General features: G+C 41.1%; 1 protein-coding gene and 1 long non-coding RNA gene across 6 annotated transcripts in view; one reads left to right on the top strand and one right to left on the bottom strand.

The window, feature by feature from the left end:
• Positions 1 to 6,459, bottom strand: part of LOC114876903 (gamma-aminobutyric acid receptor subunit beta) — a 76,038-nt gene extending 69,579 nt beyond the window's left edge. For all 4 annotated transcript variants that reach the window (XM_029188825.2, XM_029188822.2, XM_029188823.2 and 1 more), the window contains exon 1: positions 6,143 to 6,459. In XM_029188825.2, the coding sequence (XP_029044658.1) occupies positions 6,143 to 6,240 (98 nt within the window). In that variant the 5' untranslated portion in view covers positions 6,241 to 6,459. The remainder of the gene's footprint in view (positions 1 to 6,142) is intronic.
• The window catches only part of LOC114876907, a 173,913-nt gene that overhangs the window by 77,594 nt on the left and 76,743 nt on the right, over positions 1 to 19,576 (top strand). The gene's annotated exons all lie outside the window — the stretch shown is intronic.

Here is a 19,576-nt window from a genome sequence, read left to right as displayed (position 1 = left end):
AAATAACGTCGATGGAAAATCGTGTGGAATAATTTCCACGTGGCAAGAATTATATCCGGTAGATTTTGAAAGGGTAACTGTATACTTTTTGTTCGTTCGTAGCGAACCAAAGACGCTTTGTAAGTTTTGAATCATTTTTTTTTTTAAATCGTCGACCAGTAAGCTGGTTGCTTGCGAGACCGAAGTTACCGCGCGTAATTGTTCGTACTCGTAGCCGTGGATAATTATTTGTGCTTCTAATTACGCCAGAGAGTTCTGCAGTGAAGCTCGATGTGGACAAACAGAAGTTCAAAGAGCGTGAATATGAACTCAAAGCATCAAGCTCTTCCGAGCCGTTTGGTAACTTGGTAATCATTGATGGATTATGGAAGTTGCTTTTATTACTGCATCCAATTCTGTCCGTTCATTCATAATGCATTCGTGTAATTTTGACATAACGAACTTTATTCTCCAATTTATGGTTTTCTCTATTGAATTTTTCATTATAAACATAATTCAATCAGAAATTTTGCATTGAAAAAGTTTTAACGGGTGTCTAAAAAACAACGTTCAAGAAGGAAATCTTTTTGATCTCCCAAACACGATATTTCAAGCTAAATTGAAAATAAAACAAGAAAAACGACATCTGAGCGAGGTAGAAAGGTTGTGGTTGTTTCCTTCAAAATCATCACAGAAGGAAAAGCTTTCAAGTAGAGAAAAACAAACAGTCTTCTTCCGAATAAGAATTGGCTGTTTTAAAATAACATCTATATTTGTTGACGAAAATACAGACAAAGTTTATGGAGAACTGTACCAGAAGAGTCGCTATCGATCACCTTCTAATGAATTGTTTAAAATGTTAAACGTCCAACGAATGTTTCGATTCAGAAGCTTAAAGGGCAACTTTGATTGTTTCATAAATTGCTGTCCTTTCATAAACTTTGTATAATAAATCATAAGAAGGGTATTATTGTCAAAGGATACTTTCATTATCATAAGGAATTTAATATAATCGAATAACTAAGGGAAACAAATAAAAGAGAATTTTCAGTATTATGTTAGTTAGGGAAGGTAGCAAGTGGAGGAGGTTAAATTTAAACGTAAAACGATCGTATCCTGTATAATTTCAATTATATCGTTCCGTGTTACACACGGTCGTTTTCACTGCGCCAGTCAACGTGTTAATAACCAAGTAATTAATGTGACATTATACAATAATTAACACCATGACGGGCACAGGTGAAACAGCGACTACTGTGACACACAATGATACGAGTTATTAAGAATACCAAGTGTTCATTTTCCAATCTAACATTTCAATTCGTGATTTTGAATCTCTATTATAATTTCAGTCTCTAATTTTTTAAAACTATTTTTTATTAAATAAAATTCGTACTAACTATCGTGTTAAAGGAAAAGAAAAAGAATTATTGAGATTGTTACTTCAAGTCACTTTTATCGGATATTATTTCTCTTTCTTTAATTTTAAAAATCTTTCACTAAATAAAAAGTATAATTATCATCGCGTTAAATAGAAAAGCATTGAATAGACGGTTGAACGTATGTAATACAAGAAGACATCCTCAGAGCTCGTCGCGTTAGATTATGAAAAGGAACTCGAGAAATGAAAACGAACGAAGGAAAACAGTCTGTCGTATTGAATCGAGAAACTAGGAGGCAATTTCTCAAGTAGTATCCTCGGCAAAGTATCGCGAAGTTGTAGCTGGTAGCCGCGAAATTGGGATTTCTTTTTCGCGAATCACGCTCTTCAAGCGTCATTCACATTGTGTCTGCCGAAAAAAGAAAAGAGGATGGAAAGAGGAGGAGAAGAGGAAGAAAAAGCGCCAAGGTAGCGGTGTAACCGTACAGAAGAAGCGGGAGAAGAGGAAAAGAGAGACGAAATCAGTTTCGTTGGATCGTCGTCGCGAAGTGCGCGCGTTTTACGCTTCCGAGGAAAGTGGGTCAGAGCGAGCCGAATGACTTGGCACGTTTTCTCTCGTTTCCGTGCTAGACGACGATTCTCTCCGCTTTCACGGCAAAAACACGGCTATTCGAGACCGCACGAGTATCCGTCGCGTTTTCAATTCCTGTTAGTCCTGTGCCACGCGCCCTTCCGCTTGCCACTCACGACCACGCGATCATTATCCAGCGTTCAAAGATCGCGCACTTTTCCCTCGGAGATTCTTCTCTTCTTCAGTTTTCAATATACAAATTTTAGAACAAGTATTGTGTCGTTAAACAGGATTGTATTATAAATTGTCATCCTTGGGTATTGAACTCTTTTCTTTATTTTTGAAAAGAAACTATTTAATTTTCTGAAAATTTGTAGAATTTTTCGTATACAAATTGAATCAATAACTCATCGCCTTGAAATTTTATTAAATTCAAATAATAGCTTAAGAAGAACCATCATTCTTCCTCAATCGTCAAAAGTTGATAAATGCTAGAATTGCATAAATCTTCAGGATAAAGATAATAAAGTAAAATGTGGAAGAGGCATTCGTATTCGTGGCGCACGCCACGGCTGTTTCAATCACGAAATCGGTTGTCCACGGTGGTGGATGTACGAACGGCATACTCAATGAGCGAGCATTCGAGGAAGGAAACGTCAATGAAGGAAGAATAGTGGCGAGAGAGGAGTGTACGATTGCGGGTCGAGCTTGGTCCGGGTGACCGAGAAAGGGTTGAATAAAGAGAGAAAGAAAGAAAGAGAGAGGGGTGGCTAGTGTGGAAGACGTACAAGTCTGAGAAAGGACAGTTTCTCTCCGATAAGAAAAAGAAGTCTGATGTGTGTCGATGGTCGAGGATGGTATGGTTGGCGGGTGGGGGGGAGCACGACGAGGGTGGTGGTAACGACAGCGGTGCGAGAGGGTGGCAGCGTAGGAGGATTTGGAGCTCTGCCACGTCGGGAGCACCCTCTTGCTCGAGAGCTCTACTGCGATCACCGATACCACCACACTACAGAACGTCCGCGGTTGGTACTCGTAGGGGCTTGGAGGAGGCTAGAGTGAAAGAGGGAGAGAGACAGGCACAGCCCTTGAGGAGAAAACAGGTGGAACGACCGGAGCTGTGCTTGTTGGAAGAGCGTAAATATTGATAATCCCTTCGACTGTACCTAACTACCGTTTTCCATCCTTCCTGGATTAGATCACAGCCCCGGACGAAATTGTTGCGCCCCGTTCCCTGTTTTCCTTATTCCCCCGACGATATCTTTGGGGATGGGCCAGCCTGCTGTTGATGTGATTCTTTTTTCCGCCGGTTGTTGCCTCCGCATGCCGAGGGTGGAATTGGAATTATCGGAGGAAATTGTATTGTTTACGGTGAGGGTGGTTCGTTGCTTGGATATATATGGGACGTAAGCCGAGTATGCAAATGTAATTGATATACTTTTATCGAGTATTTTTTTTTAGGTTTTAAAAAAGTATATTTTTCATAAATTCAATATTCTGAATTATATTTGTCATAGTTGAATGAAAGTTCTCTTCTGTCACGATATCGAAGAAGTAGTTTCTAATCGCTATCGCGTTACTTTAATCATCGAAATATACATCAAAGTTCAATATAACGCTTAATTACCGTCTCCTAGCCTCCGAACGCTCGACGTTGTTTAATCTTGAAATCGATTTAACCCTCTCGGTGCTCGACGGTGAAGCGATTAATCACGCTTCCGCCGCTGCAATACCGTCTCAGAAGTTAATCCTGCTGAAGTTATACGAGGGATTTCAGGATCATAATCTATACCATATGAAATTTCGCCAAAGGATTCGTAAAGTTTAACGACTTTATAAAATCCGAGTCGTTCTTTTGATAGAAGCTAACGTAATTCGAAGAAAATCATTCTTGTAATTAATTAATACTGCAGGGAAAATGAGCGTATATAGCGAAGTACGCGTATAATTATAATTCTGTTTTAAATTTCTGGTCACCAACGATCCCCATCGGTATTCGACGCGTTAGAACGCAACGAACTCTCGACGACTGATAAGTAAACGCGTTAAACATTGTCGGAAAATGGCGTTCGATATCAGTCGGTCGGGTTGCAGAAACGTTGCTGGATTACGCGTATATGTGTAGGTACACGGAGCGAGCGGATCGCACGTTAATGCAAGAATGGATGAGCCGGTACAACTAATTTCAGCTTCGCCATTGTTCTCACGATGCCGCTGTCACTCTCGGCACACTGGCTGGTGTACCTGTTAAGCCTGTCTACCTCCCCATACAGCTTTATATTTATTAACCGAATGTAGATTCCATTTCGGTTATTACACAGAGAGGCCGCTCCCACGTTTTGGAGATCCTATCGCTCTTACGCGTTTTTCATTTAACGAGCTTACTTTGTCCCGCGAGTTATTTCGATTCGCACCGCGGCAAATGTCATCATCATTTCGAGAATAATATTTTCCTAGAAAATTATTATTCAATTATACACGGTGTCTCGAGTCGGGTAGTACAACATTTCTTCCGTTTCAACTTTCGTTTTAAAGAAAATTGAGTTGGAAAAGTCGTCGAGTGCATGTGCACTCGTGAGAAAATTACCCGAGGTGTACCCCACCCAAAAAATGTTATTTAATTCATCCGAGGGTTGAAAACCCTTGGACCCTTTAAAATTTCAAAATGGATGTGTCAGGAAGTTGAACATAATTATTAATAAAATTGCAGAAGATTTAGAGGGTGGATTAACCCTTGAAGGGTGTTTCTAAAATCTTAGCGAAGAATGGCAAAGAGGTAGATTAAAGTCAGAGCAATTAGAGAAGCAGCGTGGAGGATCGACGGTACGATTAGATCGTTTGACAAATGAATTTTTCGACGCAACGGACGCGCCGCGCCGCGTCGATCAAAGCGCGAGACGACTACTCGGCGTTGTCTTCAAGTCACGAGGGCTGGCGTCATTGTGATCATTGAAAGAGCGTGCGCCTACCGGTGTGCCGTACGTCTGGCCATGGAACCTAGCCTGCTGCATGTTTCCGCTCATTTACATGCAATCACGAACGTGCATCCAGACGCCGTAAGCCCGTGTTGTGGAAGCTCGCAGCATCGTATTGTCGGCGTCGTGTGTCGTGTCAAAGATAGATGTCCCCCGCGTATATGCACGTGGAAAGGAGAGGGTGAGTTGAAAGTGGTTACCGTTCGAACCAGACGGTCCAACAACTGGTTAAAGAGAAACGTAACGCCTGGTAACCAGAAGTAAATTTCACGTTTTTCCCCTGTGTCGCGGCCATTATACCCGGTTATCGAGCAATTTCGTGTGCCAAGGCATCCGGCGTGCACGCCACAGCCACGGGCGAAACGTGTAATCGAGATACAGGATTATGGATCATTAATTAAATCCTTGTGCCCCGGCTCGTTCGTAGAATCAGCTGCAAGTGTATCGATTCGCGAGGCGGGGTATTCCGGGCGCATTAGGCTCTCGTCGATTAACATCGACCCGCGTGTCCGTTCGAGGTCACCGAGGAGAATTTGATTTTCACACTGTTCACCTTTACACTTGGACAATTCCCTGGAAACCCTTATCGCTTTGATTTTCTTCGTTGTATCAGACGCAATATAACGCCTAGGTATTTTGCTATAGATACTCTCTGCTAGGAGTATTGTCATATGGGTAGCCGTGATAAGTGATAACTTACGATTACGATTAGTACAAGATATCGGGTAAATTAGACGTTTCAACATGCCCTCATAAGTGTTAAGGGGTTAACGCGCGATCGTGTATCTTCTCGATATCTCTCTCGGTGTGTACGATAAGTTTGTCCAGGAAGTTCAAAGAGACGTTCGCTCACACACCGTAAGTCCGCGGACAGTTTCAGCGGCTATCGATTCAGACGTCTGCGGCTACATTTCCAAGCCGCAAATTATACGTCTCCAGTATTGGGGAGCAGACGAGACAGGGACTTTTCAATTACGCGCGAACCGTGAATTTTTCGCGACGTTTCAACCAGGTGCTCGTTAATCATCCGAGCGGAATTACATTCGAGTAGAATGAATTCGTTAATTCGAAGTCAGACAGGTGCTCGTTCTACTAACGCGAATCGGGTCCAAGTTCAAGGGAATCGAAATCGAACGTAAACTCGAAGGGTAGAGAAGAAGTAAAGAAAAAAAAAAAGAAATGAAAAGAAAGAGAAGGGATGAAGGGAGGAAGCGATAGATACGAATGATATGTACTTACGCGGCTTGCGCGAACGGAGCACGATGAGTGGCGGGCAGCAAGGCGACCGTGGCCGCGAGGAGGGCGAAGCTCCAGGAGGCGGCGTGGAAGGACTTCATATTATCCGTGGTAAGGATCGGGCTGTCCAGGTTGGAGGTGAATCACAACGGCGCGTTCGCCGTTTCACGATGACGACGATGACGACGATGACGACGATGACGACGAGGACAACGAGAAGGACGTCGGCGAGGACGCCAGCGGGTGTCCTGAGGCGTTGTTACCTGGCGCGTTGACCCGGCGCCTCTCTGCGTGCCGTCCGCGTCTCACCCTCACCCCTTCTTCCACCTCGTCCTCCTCTTCCCTTCCTACCCTCCCTCCCACCCGCCCCGCCCTCCTACCTCCGTCTTGCTCTCGTCGTCTGCTTTTCGCTCTCCACTTTTCTCTTACTTCTTTCCCTTTTTCTTTTTCTTCTTCCTTTTACTCTTCGTACAGGCTGCTGCTCTAGCCTCGGCTACGATCTCGAATTCACCCCGATCCTGCCCCTTCACTGACACTCGCGTTCGACGTTTCCTCGTAACACTGTTTCCCTTCTTTTCTCGATCCCTCTTGCGAAATCGGAATCACCTCACACGATCTCTCTCGACGTGCCTCGACACACGGGTCGGTCCTTTTCTACAGCTTCTTGTCACCACTCGCGAACGAGATCACAACGAGAGATTAATGATTCTTGCTAGAGAAGAATCTGGGCCACGTAAATTTCTATCGTTTGCTTACCGCGGTTCTTCGTCGGTCACCACCAGCGGATACGGTGCAGTCGATAACGATCTCGCGACTACACGAGCGTCGTCGCGTCTAGATCAGCCCTCAAGTTCACGAGCACGGTTCTAACCGTTCCACCAAGTATCGCGAGTATCCTATTTCCGAGCATCGATGCCGATGTCGCGATAGAGTCAGTGCTTCTTCTATCTCGTCCCCTCTCTATCCAGAGCTTTCACGTAGCCTTTTTCGATCTCACCTGGGGTGGAATAAAGGATCAGGAGGTTTCTGGGTCCAGGGAACGAACAAGGGGCTTGGCGGAGGAGGGAGAACTGTTGGCGAGATTCTTGTCGGTCGTGGATCCTTCTTGTTCGTTGTACTCTTTCTACAAGGTCGGAACCGCCTGATCGGCTAAGATGTCCTGCCGCAGGCTCCGCTTCCACAGGATCCTTCTTCCCACGACGATGGACATTCTTCTCTCTTCTCCGCTCTCGGCACTCTCGCTCGCTCTCGCACTCTCTCTCGCTCTTCTCACGGGGACACTCGGTCAGCACCCGCGCTACACCGCTACGCGCTCGGGAGTGGCGGCTCTCGCGTCTAGCCCGGCCGTAGCAGCGCGCAAGCGCTCTTGTTTCCTCTCTTCCTGCTTGCTTCCCTGCCTATCTCTAACCCACCTGCCCGCTTGCCTGCCTGCCTGCCTCCCTGCCTGCCTGCCTGCCTGCCTGTATACCTCTTTCACCCCCTGATTAGGCCTTCCCTTACCTGGCTGCTTCGAAACCGCCAAGGATGCTTCCAACCGACCTCCACTACTTTTCCCGACTGCCTATTTCGCTGTAAACTCCTTTTCCGCGATTGCGTTTCCCTTCCCCTTGGAATTCCGTTCTTGCCTCTTTGATTCGGTGTTTCAAGGTTTCTTAATGAACAACAAGTTGGATATCTTTGTTTTTATTTTTTTTTTAATTTTATTTTATTTTATTCGGAGATTGAATTTGCCTCGTTATATTTGTCGTCTGGTGTTTGATGTTGTTTATTTTTTAATTGGTTTTTATAAATTGTTCGTATGTTTTGTTCTTTAAGGGGGTTCGATTTTGTTTGAACGCTATTGTGAACTGTTTGCTTTTAAGATTCGCGTTGTAATCCTCTTTTTCTGATCAAGATTGGATCAATCGTTCGTTCAGTTATCCGCGGTTCGCTAGCTTCTTTTTCACTGGTCGACTGAACCTTTCGAATCTATTTACACTGAAACCACTGGAACGTCTTACCTGCACCGACGATCTTACTTCGCTGAGAGACTCCCTTTAGAATTCTAGCTGATCTTCTCAGAAATTTATTTTATCTCTGTGTAACTGAATTTCCTTTCTGTTTCTGAAGAGAAATTACGGAACAGGGAAATGGCAAACGTTTATCATCGCACGTAAAGTAACAATCAAATTTCAATTGATGAATATTTTATTATGGGAAACTATTTATTTAAGAATAAACCGTTTTATTATTTACAATTCTGCATTGGTATTTTCGTTTCATTCTATAGGATGCATTTGAGGATATATTGTCGTCATAATTCAATATATATATATATATATTGTGAATTTTAATGCAAATGTAGCCAATTAGTATGATAAAAAGATTTGAAATTAGTGTGTTCAATGGAGAGCGTCTTACGTTAGAGTATGTCTGACTAAACTCGACCTTTTCTACTGCGGCAGATTGAATGCCACAGTAGCAAAGGCCACGTATAGTCAGACATACTAAACCTGTAATTATTAAAAATGTGATCAGTTAATTTTCAACTATAAACTTTTAAATCGGTACCTTACATTATTAATATAATATTAAAACTATTTCAAGCTTACCTTCATTTTTTGTTTACTAATTACTCTATTAAACAAAATTTGAAAATGCTCAAATTTTATTAAAACATTAAATGAATTTTTCATATTTTCAATTTTTAATTAAATTCAATTTGCCTTTTCTTTATATTAACAAAACATCAATAATATATTCAGGATCTCTTTGTGTTATGGTAACTCAATTAAATTCAAGACGTCATTTACAAGTGACCATAGTACCATCGTAATATAAACTTTTGCAACGAATCAAGACTTAAATTGACATCCGTAGTTCCCCGTATTATTTACATTTCTCTCAAAGTATAGTAGAAGAATCTCTTCATTTCCCAACCACCTGCAGCTTGAACTTTGCCTGTTAACTTTGTTCTCGAGCTATAAAGTTCATTCGGTTCGTCTCGGCGAGCAATGTTTGCGTCACAAAGACAAAGTGAACCTCGACAAAAGGGAAAAGGACGCGTATAACGCGCCTACGCAAAGAATATCGTAACTTCTTATTGCGTGCATCCAGCAGGGCAGGATAATTAAAATCGTCGCCGTCAGAGCGGACGAGCGTTATTCACGACCGCGTGATTCTGAATCGAGAGGTCCGCTCGCGGTATAAACATTGAATGCGCGTTGCAAACGCCTGCATACGCCTGGCCAAACTAGCTCGGTATCCGCTCGAAACCTTTTCGATTCAATTGCACATCGAAGCATCCACCTTTGTGGACGTACGATTCGGTTTCACGAAACCTCTTTACGTTGCTTTTTTTTTTACCCCTATCCTCGTATTTGCTTTGATACCGGGAATCGTATCTTTTTGCGGGATTTCTTTGTCGATACCTGTAACCTTGTTGCGATCGTTGAACGAGAAATTTCATTAATCGAAAGTGTCCTTTGATCGGGGGTAATTGAAAGTGAAGATGATCGATTCAGTTTGATCGTTGCGCCAACCAGTTTCCTTCTAAATTGTTGATTTTATTATTTCTCGATCAATTTTTTAGATTTTCTTGAAATATAATTCTATTTAATTCTATTTTCAAGAAATATTTTTATCCATCACTGGTGTTTTGTAATTTTCTAAGTAGAACCATTAATACGTTGATCATCACAGTAGTAATATCAACGCTTAGTGCGACATACGAATATAAAAATTATTAAAGGTATTTGGAATCAATTTTGTAATTGAAATTTTACTCTATTTTTAAAAAATATTTTCATCCACGTCTGGTATTTCGTAATTTTTTAAGCAGTACTATTAACACATTGATCGTCCCAGTAGTAATATCAACGTTTAGGACGACATACAATACAGAAATTATTAAAGGTATTGAGAAGCAATTTTTAACTGAAAGCTTTTATTTATTTAATGTAATTTGATTAATATTTGCTATTTTCTTCTCTTTTTTCATAGCGCAATTAAAAAATAAATAAAATTATTTCTAAATTTCCTCAAACCACGTAGGATATTTTAATTTTTCCTAAAGATAACTTTAAATATTCCACAATACATATGATAAAAAGTCAAAATAATACAACAGCAGATGGGATATGTTAAACAAGGAGTGCAGTATAAACAAACTGATTTTTGTCTAAAGCTTTCGGTTTTGAGTAAACACGGTGTTCGCATTCCCTTCCCGTTGCTCGGAGGGGAAAAGGATAAAATAAACGTGTAAGAATCAGAAGAGGAGTATACGACGAAGAGTGAAGTTTTATTAGCTTCTTTTTACCGCGGTGTTCGCCAGTGTTGGAAACGGGATGCGACGCATAACGCTACCTTAAGATCCCGTCGCAATATTTGGATTCCTGGTGGAACGCGTGTCTTGTAACGGAGTCTGAATTTTAGAGTAGACTCGGTTTTCCACGCAGCGGATGGTATATATATAATTTGAATGGAAAATGCTGAAGTAAGCCGAAAGGAACACTATGAAACGTAAGATTGTCTTGGCAAGAGGTACATAAAAGTACGCGACCCCTTAACTTTAACAAGTTAAGCTCAATGTTTAATAAAAAGTCAACTCGTTATGTTCATTAAGAAAATGTCTCCTGGACGGAACAATTTGGAAGCTGGATTTTTATTCAACATCTCTGCTCTTTTCTCTCGACTAAATTACAGTTTGACAATATTGTAACAGCTCTTAGCTTACAATTGTTTATGAAAGAGGTGTCGTTGTTTATTTAAATCTTTACAAAATTGTGTGACTTTTAGTCAACGTGATAAATTTTTATCATGAATTCTTCATCGTACAATTCATATATATTATTCTCTATGTTTTAATAATGTCGAGTCAGGTAATCTTGTTTTCGCAAACATAAAAGATTTCACTTATAGGGGGTTAAAAAGTTGCTACCTCGTTAGACCGCTCGTGAAAACCTCGTTTTTGATGATCTTATTTCGCTCCTTCTTTCTTCTCCACCATCTACATCTCTATATATTTTTTACTTATCTCTGAATAAAACCGAGATTCAAGCCTAAAAACGCCTTTATTCGTTGCACTATTTCCACTGCTTTTAGGATTTCTGATGCAGTGAAAGAGGCAGGCACGTGTGAAACGTAAATAGAAGTAAATTAATGTATTCCAGACTTTTATCGTTACTTTTCACTTATTATTTTTTCTCTATCAGTAATATTCAGGTGAAAATATGAAAAATTTATCTCTTAAATTACACACTCGTTTCAAAGTATCATTTAATGTTAATAAAGAAAAATATAATTATAGCAATTTCAAAGATAGTTGTCATCGAACAAAATCAATCACCAAACTCAAACAAGCGCGTGATCGAACAACTTACAGCAATTCTCTGATCAATCGAGTCTTCAGATGGTACATGATCAAAGGTTGAAAGCCCTTTCCCCTGGGTTTGCCATTGATTACAAAGGGAGCACGCTACGAAACGACACAGTGTACGTTCAAACAAGGATTTCGGTTCCGATTTTCCAGGAAGACCCAGGTATCGGTGGTGTCCGCGAATTAACCGAGCGCAAGGTTTCACCCGGTGCATTCGCTCGGTTGAATGTGCAGGAAGTGAACCGGGAGAGAGAAAGAGAGAGAATTGCAATGGAAGTGGGATGTGTGCAAGAAAGAGAGAGAAAGAAACACAGTAACAGAGTCGATACTCGCGCAAAAGTTCCGTTCGAGAGTTTAACGATGACATTCCGTGGTAAATCGTGAACCCATTGCTGAATCTTCCTCGCAATCGATCCTCTGACGTGATCCTCGAAACTGATAGGTCTCTTCGAAGACCAATCCTTTCTCTTTATCTTCGTTTTCACAGCCCCCTCCGCTCTGCCCCTTTGCATTATTAAAAAAGAAATGATATTTATGGGGGATTTGAAAATTTATTTCATCGGTGTTCTATGCTTCAAAAAGCATAAATTTTGAATAGCATTGCGTTATCACTAAGTATCCGAAAAATTGTAGTATTACGGTGTTTGCCTGACTTCTTCTGAGCGAACCCCAATTTTTCCCCTCGAATCTCCCGAGCCGGCAATTTCGGGTATCCCTTCACCCCTAATTATTACTAATTAATAATAATAATGTAGGTAATTGAAAATTTTTTGAAATTTAATGAAGATTGCATTATCACTGATAAAATTCCTTTGACTTCAATGTTTCCAAACACCCTTGATCCCCCTCGAGCCCCCCGAGCCCGTAATTTCAGATAACCCCTAATTACTACTAATCAATAGCAATAAGGTAAGAAATTAAAAACTTCTTGGAATTTAATAAAAGCATCGGTTACCCCTTCTCTAAACACGATATTATTTAATTTCACATTGCAAAGTTTATAACGTTTGATGTTTTTTTTTTTAAATATCAAAGACTATTTCATCCCCTTTTGAAACGCACAGTGCTTTGAAATCTCGATTAAACAAATCATCAATGGTTGTTGTGCCTTTGTATCATTGAACTCATCCGCGTACAAACTCCTTTGACTTATCCAAGTATTTCTCTCCCGCTACAAAAGACATCTCGTACGCTTTGTGTGCAGAGAACTCATCACGGAAAATGCATTTCTTCGGGAGGATTAAAAGATACTGAACAGCTCTCTTGAATAACGTATTAGTAGGTACACATTTGAAACGTAATCATTTTTACGTCCACTTCAGCGAGCTAAATTTCAACGAGTAATTGAATTTCAACCGTTGATATTATGAGGGTAAGCAGTGATCGGTGCTTTAAATATTCTACAATGGAATTAGTAACTTGGAGATCAAGTTTCATTCAAAATTCGCCGGGTCATACATGAAATATCAACTTCAATAAACTTTCCCAAAGTTTTGCGATCTTCATAAATCCGTTCCTTCTTAAGAAAAGTGTTACGCGGGTTCGATAAAAATTTTAACCAAAAATATTGATTCATCCTTCTGTTCACCCTCTCGGAAAACACGGTTTCAAGGAAATCAGCTTACAACTTTTCAACTCACCCCTTACACGATAAATTCAACAATTCCGCGAATTTCTTTTTTTAAACAAACACCGACAGCTTGTCGGGTAAAAATCACACGATTTGCCTTGCAAATATTGCGTTTGACAGGTTCGTAATGGAACGTTTGGCCCGATATCGAAGCGCGTCGGCGTCGAGTGACCATTCGGAGGCTGTTTTCGCGAAATCGCCGATGGGCGAAGGGAAACGATGGTCGTTGAGGGTAGATGGAAACGTGGCTTGTTTCGCAGAGTTTGAAAGTATCTTGGCGCGGGCTCGAACGATCGTTGACCTTCTCTTCGGTGCCGGTACATATCGGCTAGAGCGAGTTATTGCGAGCGGAGCCGGCGTTTTATTTCGCATGCTCGTACACCGCGGAGCTCTAAAAAGTTTCGATCGGTAGAAGGTTGCTGTTTAACGCACGAGAGGGCGGAGTTATTTTACCCTGCTCATTCGGTCAGCAAAGCTATTACGATGTTTTCTAAGAAGCGACTGGTCTAATTTCAGCCTGTTAGAAGTTCTCCACCCCTCTCCACGACCCTTCAGCCCGGTCGCGTTCCGACCGTTTCCCGTCCGCTGAAAATCTACTTTAATTTCTTTCATCGCTTTGTTTCTCTTTCATAAACGCGGATTACAGCAGGGGGAAACGCTTTTGTCTCTCGTCGCGCTCACTTCTGGGTACATATTTACCCGTGGCGGGTCTGCTTCGAATATAATTGCGATCGTCGACGAGGGAAACCGGGGGGGGGGGGGTGGAAAAGAGACAGAGAGAAGAAAGAGAAAAAAAAGTGGAGAGAAAAAAAAAGGAGCTTGCAGCGGCAGTCGAATTTCCGGGAATGAAAATAATCCTCGAGTGTCCCGTCGAGTTCTCGGTGAATTCCTCGATTCACCGAATTCGTAGCACAGTAGTCTCGTTTCCGGTGCATCTTCAAGGTTCGAGAGAAAATTCTTGCTTCAGATTCTTCGTTTACTCTTTTGCTAGCCCGCACGGGGACAGGGTAGAAATACTGCTCGTCCTTTCGAAAATCCATTGTTACACGTCTACAATTAGGTTACTCTGAAAGTTTTGAGAATCGTGGTTGAAACGGTAATACACTTTCAATTTATCAGAATTGAAATCTATAAATTCTTTATGATCAAGATAAATTGAAAATTTTTGTATCATTTTGAAAAATTCACCTATGAACATTACTAATTGTAAAATTAGAAATTAGCTATTTTTTATGAAAAATATTAACGAAGCATTTATATAATAATTTTCATGAAATTTTAAGCTTTAAATTGATGCATCACAAGTGCTATTTCGTAATACTTTTATGTCATGAAATTACGTCAGGCTTTGGTTGGTCTGAAAATCATCCATTTCATACGTAAGAAGACAATACAATCGGATTCTCAAAACTTTCAGCGCGAGCTGCAATCAAAACAGTTTATCCGTCGAAGAATAAGGAGCCGGATAAACGTCTTTGTCCCTCGAGTTTGGAAAATTGGCTTTTATTCGAAATAAAGGTCCGCCCGGTTGCTTATCGGGGCCAAGCAGATGGAAACGGTATCGAATGCAAAAGCTTCGTCGACTTAGGATCGATTTTACATTCTCGTAGCGACACGTTCGACAGGAATGCTGTGCGACACGGTGGCAATCCAGCACGTTATTTCCTTCTTAACGCGTCCACAGGGATAGCAGCTAATTAAAAGGGAGCCTCTGTTCGCGTTAATAATCGCGTCCACCGTGCGCGTTCCATTTAAAATTCAAGCTCGACGCGGGCCTCGAGCGTGTCGCCGCGTAACGCGACGCTTTTCACGCGAACCTATGTGCCGGTTGTACGCGTTAATTGCGGAAAATTGAGTTGATTAGAGAAAATTGTCGAAAGAAAGGCTAGAATTCAGCGGGGCGAACCTTTTAATTAAACTCGTCGCGTTTTCATCGCTCGCGAATTTCGATCCAGCGATTCATCGAACGATTAACGTAATGGCGGAAATATATATAAAAAAAAGAAAAAGAAAATTAATAAACGAGCAAAGATTTCTAATTAGCAGAGTCGTAGCGCTGGTTACAAGCTACGACGGATGACGTGATATCAGATATAAAATTCCCGCCACTAATTAAGGGACTAACGTTTAATTAAAAAGAAGAGAGGCCGACGTCGTTGACGCGGCTGCGTCTTGGACGAGCGTGCATCTCGAGCAAATTAGAGAGAACTAGTATCAGCTAGGAGTTTCGCGCGGTTCAAATCGAGACCGTATCACTTTTAATCGTTTCCGTGTCTCGAGAGGATCTTCATTCACAGACTAGTAAGTCATTTTTCAAGTAATTTAAAATCCGTCATTTTCGGAATTTCTGAAAGTTCTGAAGAATTTGAAAATTTTAGCAGCTTTCAGGTAGCTTCGAGTGGAAAGTTTCGAGTGCCATTGAATTGTCTAAAAAATTTTCAAAAGAAAGTATCGACAAATGTATGAAAACACATATTCTCTCTATCTTGAAACATCGTCTTAAGCTCAGCTTCGTGACTTCCGCTTCGTCGTTCGTCGCGAGGCTTCACAAGCGGAGGCTGTTTCCTGTCGCTTCTTCATTTCCCTGTTTCTCTTCTCTATCTCGTCGCAATCTACGTCGTTGAGCAGAGATTTCCATGAATTCCCAGCAAACGCAACATAATTCCGCGAGTTCGTCTTTCAACGCTGCTTAACATCCTTCATTTTCTCACCCTTTTCGCGGTTTTCCTCCCCGTTGAATTATTTATTTTCCTCTGATTCGCGATTCTTTGATCGATAACATTGCACTCTGCCCGTGAAAGATAAACGTTCAGGCTATTTCTTCTTTGTTTTACGTACACGTTCGTAAGTTACGGTAGGATAATTCTGCTTACGTACTTTTACGAGAGTTACTTTTTTTATCCTCGATGCGTATCTTGTTGCCGGGCTGGCTCGTTTATCGCTGCTTTTATTCGCGTACGGAGTGTAATTTTACAATTTTACAGAAACGCGTAAATCAGACGTACTAAGATACTGTTTTATATTCAAACTTACAAAAGTTCGAAGGCATCGTCGTGCAGGTTTTTATACAGTTACCAAAGTATCTCGATGTTTCCACCGAGAATTGTTTCGTATTAACACGTTGTTTTGCATTAAACAATTTATGGAAAGATTTCGCTTTAGTTAAGAGTATCCAGGTCGATCCTGACCCAGATCTACAAAATGGACAAAGTTGTATTTCGATTAAAGTCGCGAAACGATTTCGTGTGTTAAAAAGTAATGTTCGAAGGGGTAATGTGAAATCTGAACAAAATTTAAAATAATGTTTTGTAATTTTTTGATTTTAATGATAAGCGATGATATTAGTGATAAAGTATTTCATTTGATTATCTCTGGTATAATAATATACGTGTATTTAGGTAGCCTGTCCTCGCAGTAAATTTAATTTTCATCACGTGTCGTCCCTATAGTCAGAGGTTTATCGTAGAACAGAAATAAATCGGCATATATTAAGAGCATTTGCCTCTAACACCGGTCTTAGAGCAGCGACAATGGAGTCCCTCGGAAGTAGTATGGGTCAGTGGTCAGACGCACACGCTATTTTCAACCCCTCTAATGGCCCGGCTCGGATGGTTGTTTCAATTATAACGACGCTGTTTCAATCATCCCTCTAACACCTATCTACTCTCCAAATTCACGTGAAATACTACGTTCGTGCATTGAGTATTCCATTAACCGGGAGTATAAAATGTCCCATCTATTTTTTTATTCTATCGCTTTAAAGTTTCGAGGAAACTAGATACTAAAATATATCTACGTTTGTTAAAAATTTCATTGCACTTTTTACAATTCATTGCTAATTTTGAAATAGTTCTGCCAGAATTGATAAATAATTAAAAAGTGATTAATATCGATTATAATTGTATTTTATTAATTCTTGAAAATTTACATCAGGTCAATGTTACAGATGATAATGTTTAACTATTTAACCATTGAACGACGAAGTTTGGATTTAATTTAAAATTAAATATACAATTTTAAAACGATGGAGTTTCTTACGAACAGTGTAAAATTTAGAAAATTAAATTGTGGCTCTCTCCATGGTCCGCCATTCGAGGATTAATTAAGTAAGCACTAGGTGATGTACCAAAAACTAAAGTATCATTATCTATAAAATGGCTCCATACTTTTGATGTACATATCTCTCCATACGCTGTATGAAACGAAATTATCGAATCAAATCGTGCCGATCAATCGAACGGATTCTGCAGGTTCGAAGGGGTAGGAAATCTCGATCGAAAGTGCCCGTATTCGCCGGCCGATCGTGGCGGCGGTTGAGCGTAGAATTTCTGTCCCGGTCGGATTGCCACGGTGACGTTATCATTATAGCCGGTAGCGTGGCTGTTATTAGCGACGGTAGCCGGTGTACGAAGGAAAAGATGGGGGCGCTTGCGCGAGAGATCAAAACCAGCGGGCTCTCTGTCGCCTGGGATGATGGCTCGTGGCCCGCCTATTGATCTTGGCCAACGTTGCGCGCCGGAACGAGGCTCCGCGTTCTCTCCTGTACGCTGCTACCCGCCTCGTCCCGCCGCGGCTCCGCTTCGCTTCGCTCACCCTGCTCCAGAGACCGCACCGGCCCGAACGATAACGCTAACCCTCGAGACAAACGCGAGAACGCGCCTCCACGTGGCCACCCTCCAACGTCCACGCGACATCCCGCTCCTGACCCCAGTTTCATCTCCAACGAAGATAGAAGTAGAACTCTAATACTTGGATTTATTATTCCAACGAAATAATCGAGCTGTTCCCTAAGATACGACCAGTTAATTGGTCGTTAGATTCAACAATTTTGATTAATATCATAGCGCGTCGTCGATTAAATTTGTGACCTTGCTACTTTCTCTATTTTTCACCCTCTTATTGATGCCTACTATTCGGGGATGAATTGATTGTACGTCTGGTTGCTTTTAGCAGGATTTTGCTACGAATTTTTTGGATGGGTAATTTTTCTTCTGAGAGGGTACTAAAAAGAAGATAATAGATACTATTATTTATAGTTGTTTCATGAGCTAGAAGGAACTCGGATACCTTGTAACACTTATGTATTTTATACTCCCTTTACTGGGGATTGATTATACACGTGCAATTGTTACTTTTACAAATTTACTGTCTTTTGTTTTGTATGATGATATTGAAAGGGAGTCAGAGAGAATAGTAAGAGGTACTACCTCCCTTATAACATCGTGTCTTGTTGACACATTCTCTTCTGGGGTGGATTAATTACCTACATACTTTTGTTACTTTCAGCAGAATTTTACTTTGACTTGTGTTATCTGAGGGTGCAGAGAAAGGGATAAAGTGGATGAAGTACTGCCTCTTGTAATGACCTTACAAGTATGGTGTGGAGATGCTTGGGTGGTTATACCCTTCCTACATACCCTGTAACACATGTCTTGCTAATACTTTCTCTTTGAGAGTAAATTATACATATGCTTCTGTTGCTTCCAGTAGGATGTCACTGTAAATTCTGTTCTCCAGATAATCCTTGTTTGCGTGAGGAAATTAAAAAGGGGTAAAGAAGGGTGCTATTTTCTCTGAGTGAAAAATTGGTGATACGTATACCATTGATTAAAATTTTAACAACTACGGTCTATCCTTATTTATATACATTTTTTTTTCATCGAATAAAAGTAACAGAATTTTTAATGAAGCTTCTAGCTGTAAAAAATAATTCGACAATCACAGATTTGATAAACTTCGAAATTCCTGTTTCCCGTATTCTCATTGCGAGCGAATTTCGATCGCGTTCGCAACGAAGCCAAGTTTCAAAACTGCGGCCGTCGTCGTTCTGTTCCGAATTTCCCGTCGCCAATGGCTAGATTGTCCACGTAGGATTGTCGTTTTGTTTCATGGCCTGGAAGCCGGGTTCGTAATATCGCGCGGCACGGTTCGGGGACGTCCCTGGTTCTCCAGGAATCCGTGTTCCTCATAAATAAGACTGTCCAATCTAGCTCGACGAAGGTGCCGGCATATCCGTGAATCACTAATTAGAACGCATTATTGAAATCGTAGAAATAATTCAGAGGACGTACCTACCCTTTAAATTAAGGGGACTCATCCCTCCGACGGTATGAAAAATTTTTATTTCGAATTCTGAATAAATTTCTCAACCGGAGAGCGTAATAAATTTGCCGTATCTGGAAAAAAATGACCGCGATATCTCGACGTAACGTTTCCTTTTGGCGATTTTCTAATCCCTCCACGATTTCATTTATCTCACCCGCGACTAGAATGATCATTTCTCGCGATAAAACGTTATTACCGGCTGGTGGAAGCAGAAGCTCGGCGACGCTCGTGTTTTCACGGACAGCAAAATCCTTGTAATGGCCGGAAGTCTTATCGTTCGCGGGGAACACGCGGTCGGATAAAATCGACGGACAGATATAGCATAGGAGTAAGAAGATATCATCTG

Source organism: Osmia bicornis, chromosome 5 (assembly GCF_907164935.1).
Source record: "Osmia bicornis bicornis chromosome 5, iOsmBic2.1, whole genome shotgun sequence".
NCBI lineage: Eukaryota > Metazoa > Arthropoda > Insecta > Hymenoptera > Megachilidae > Osmia > Osmia bicornis.
This window is presented reverse-complemented; position numbering and strand designations above follow the sequence as displayed.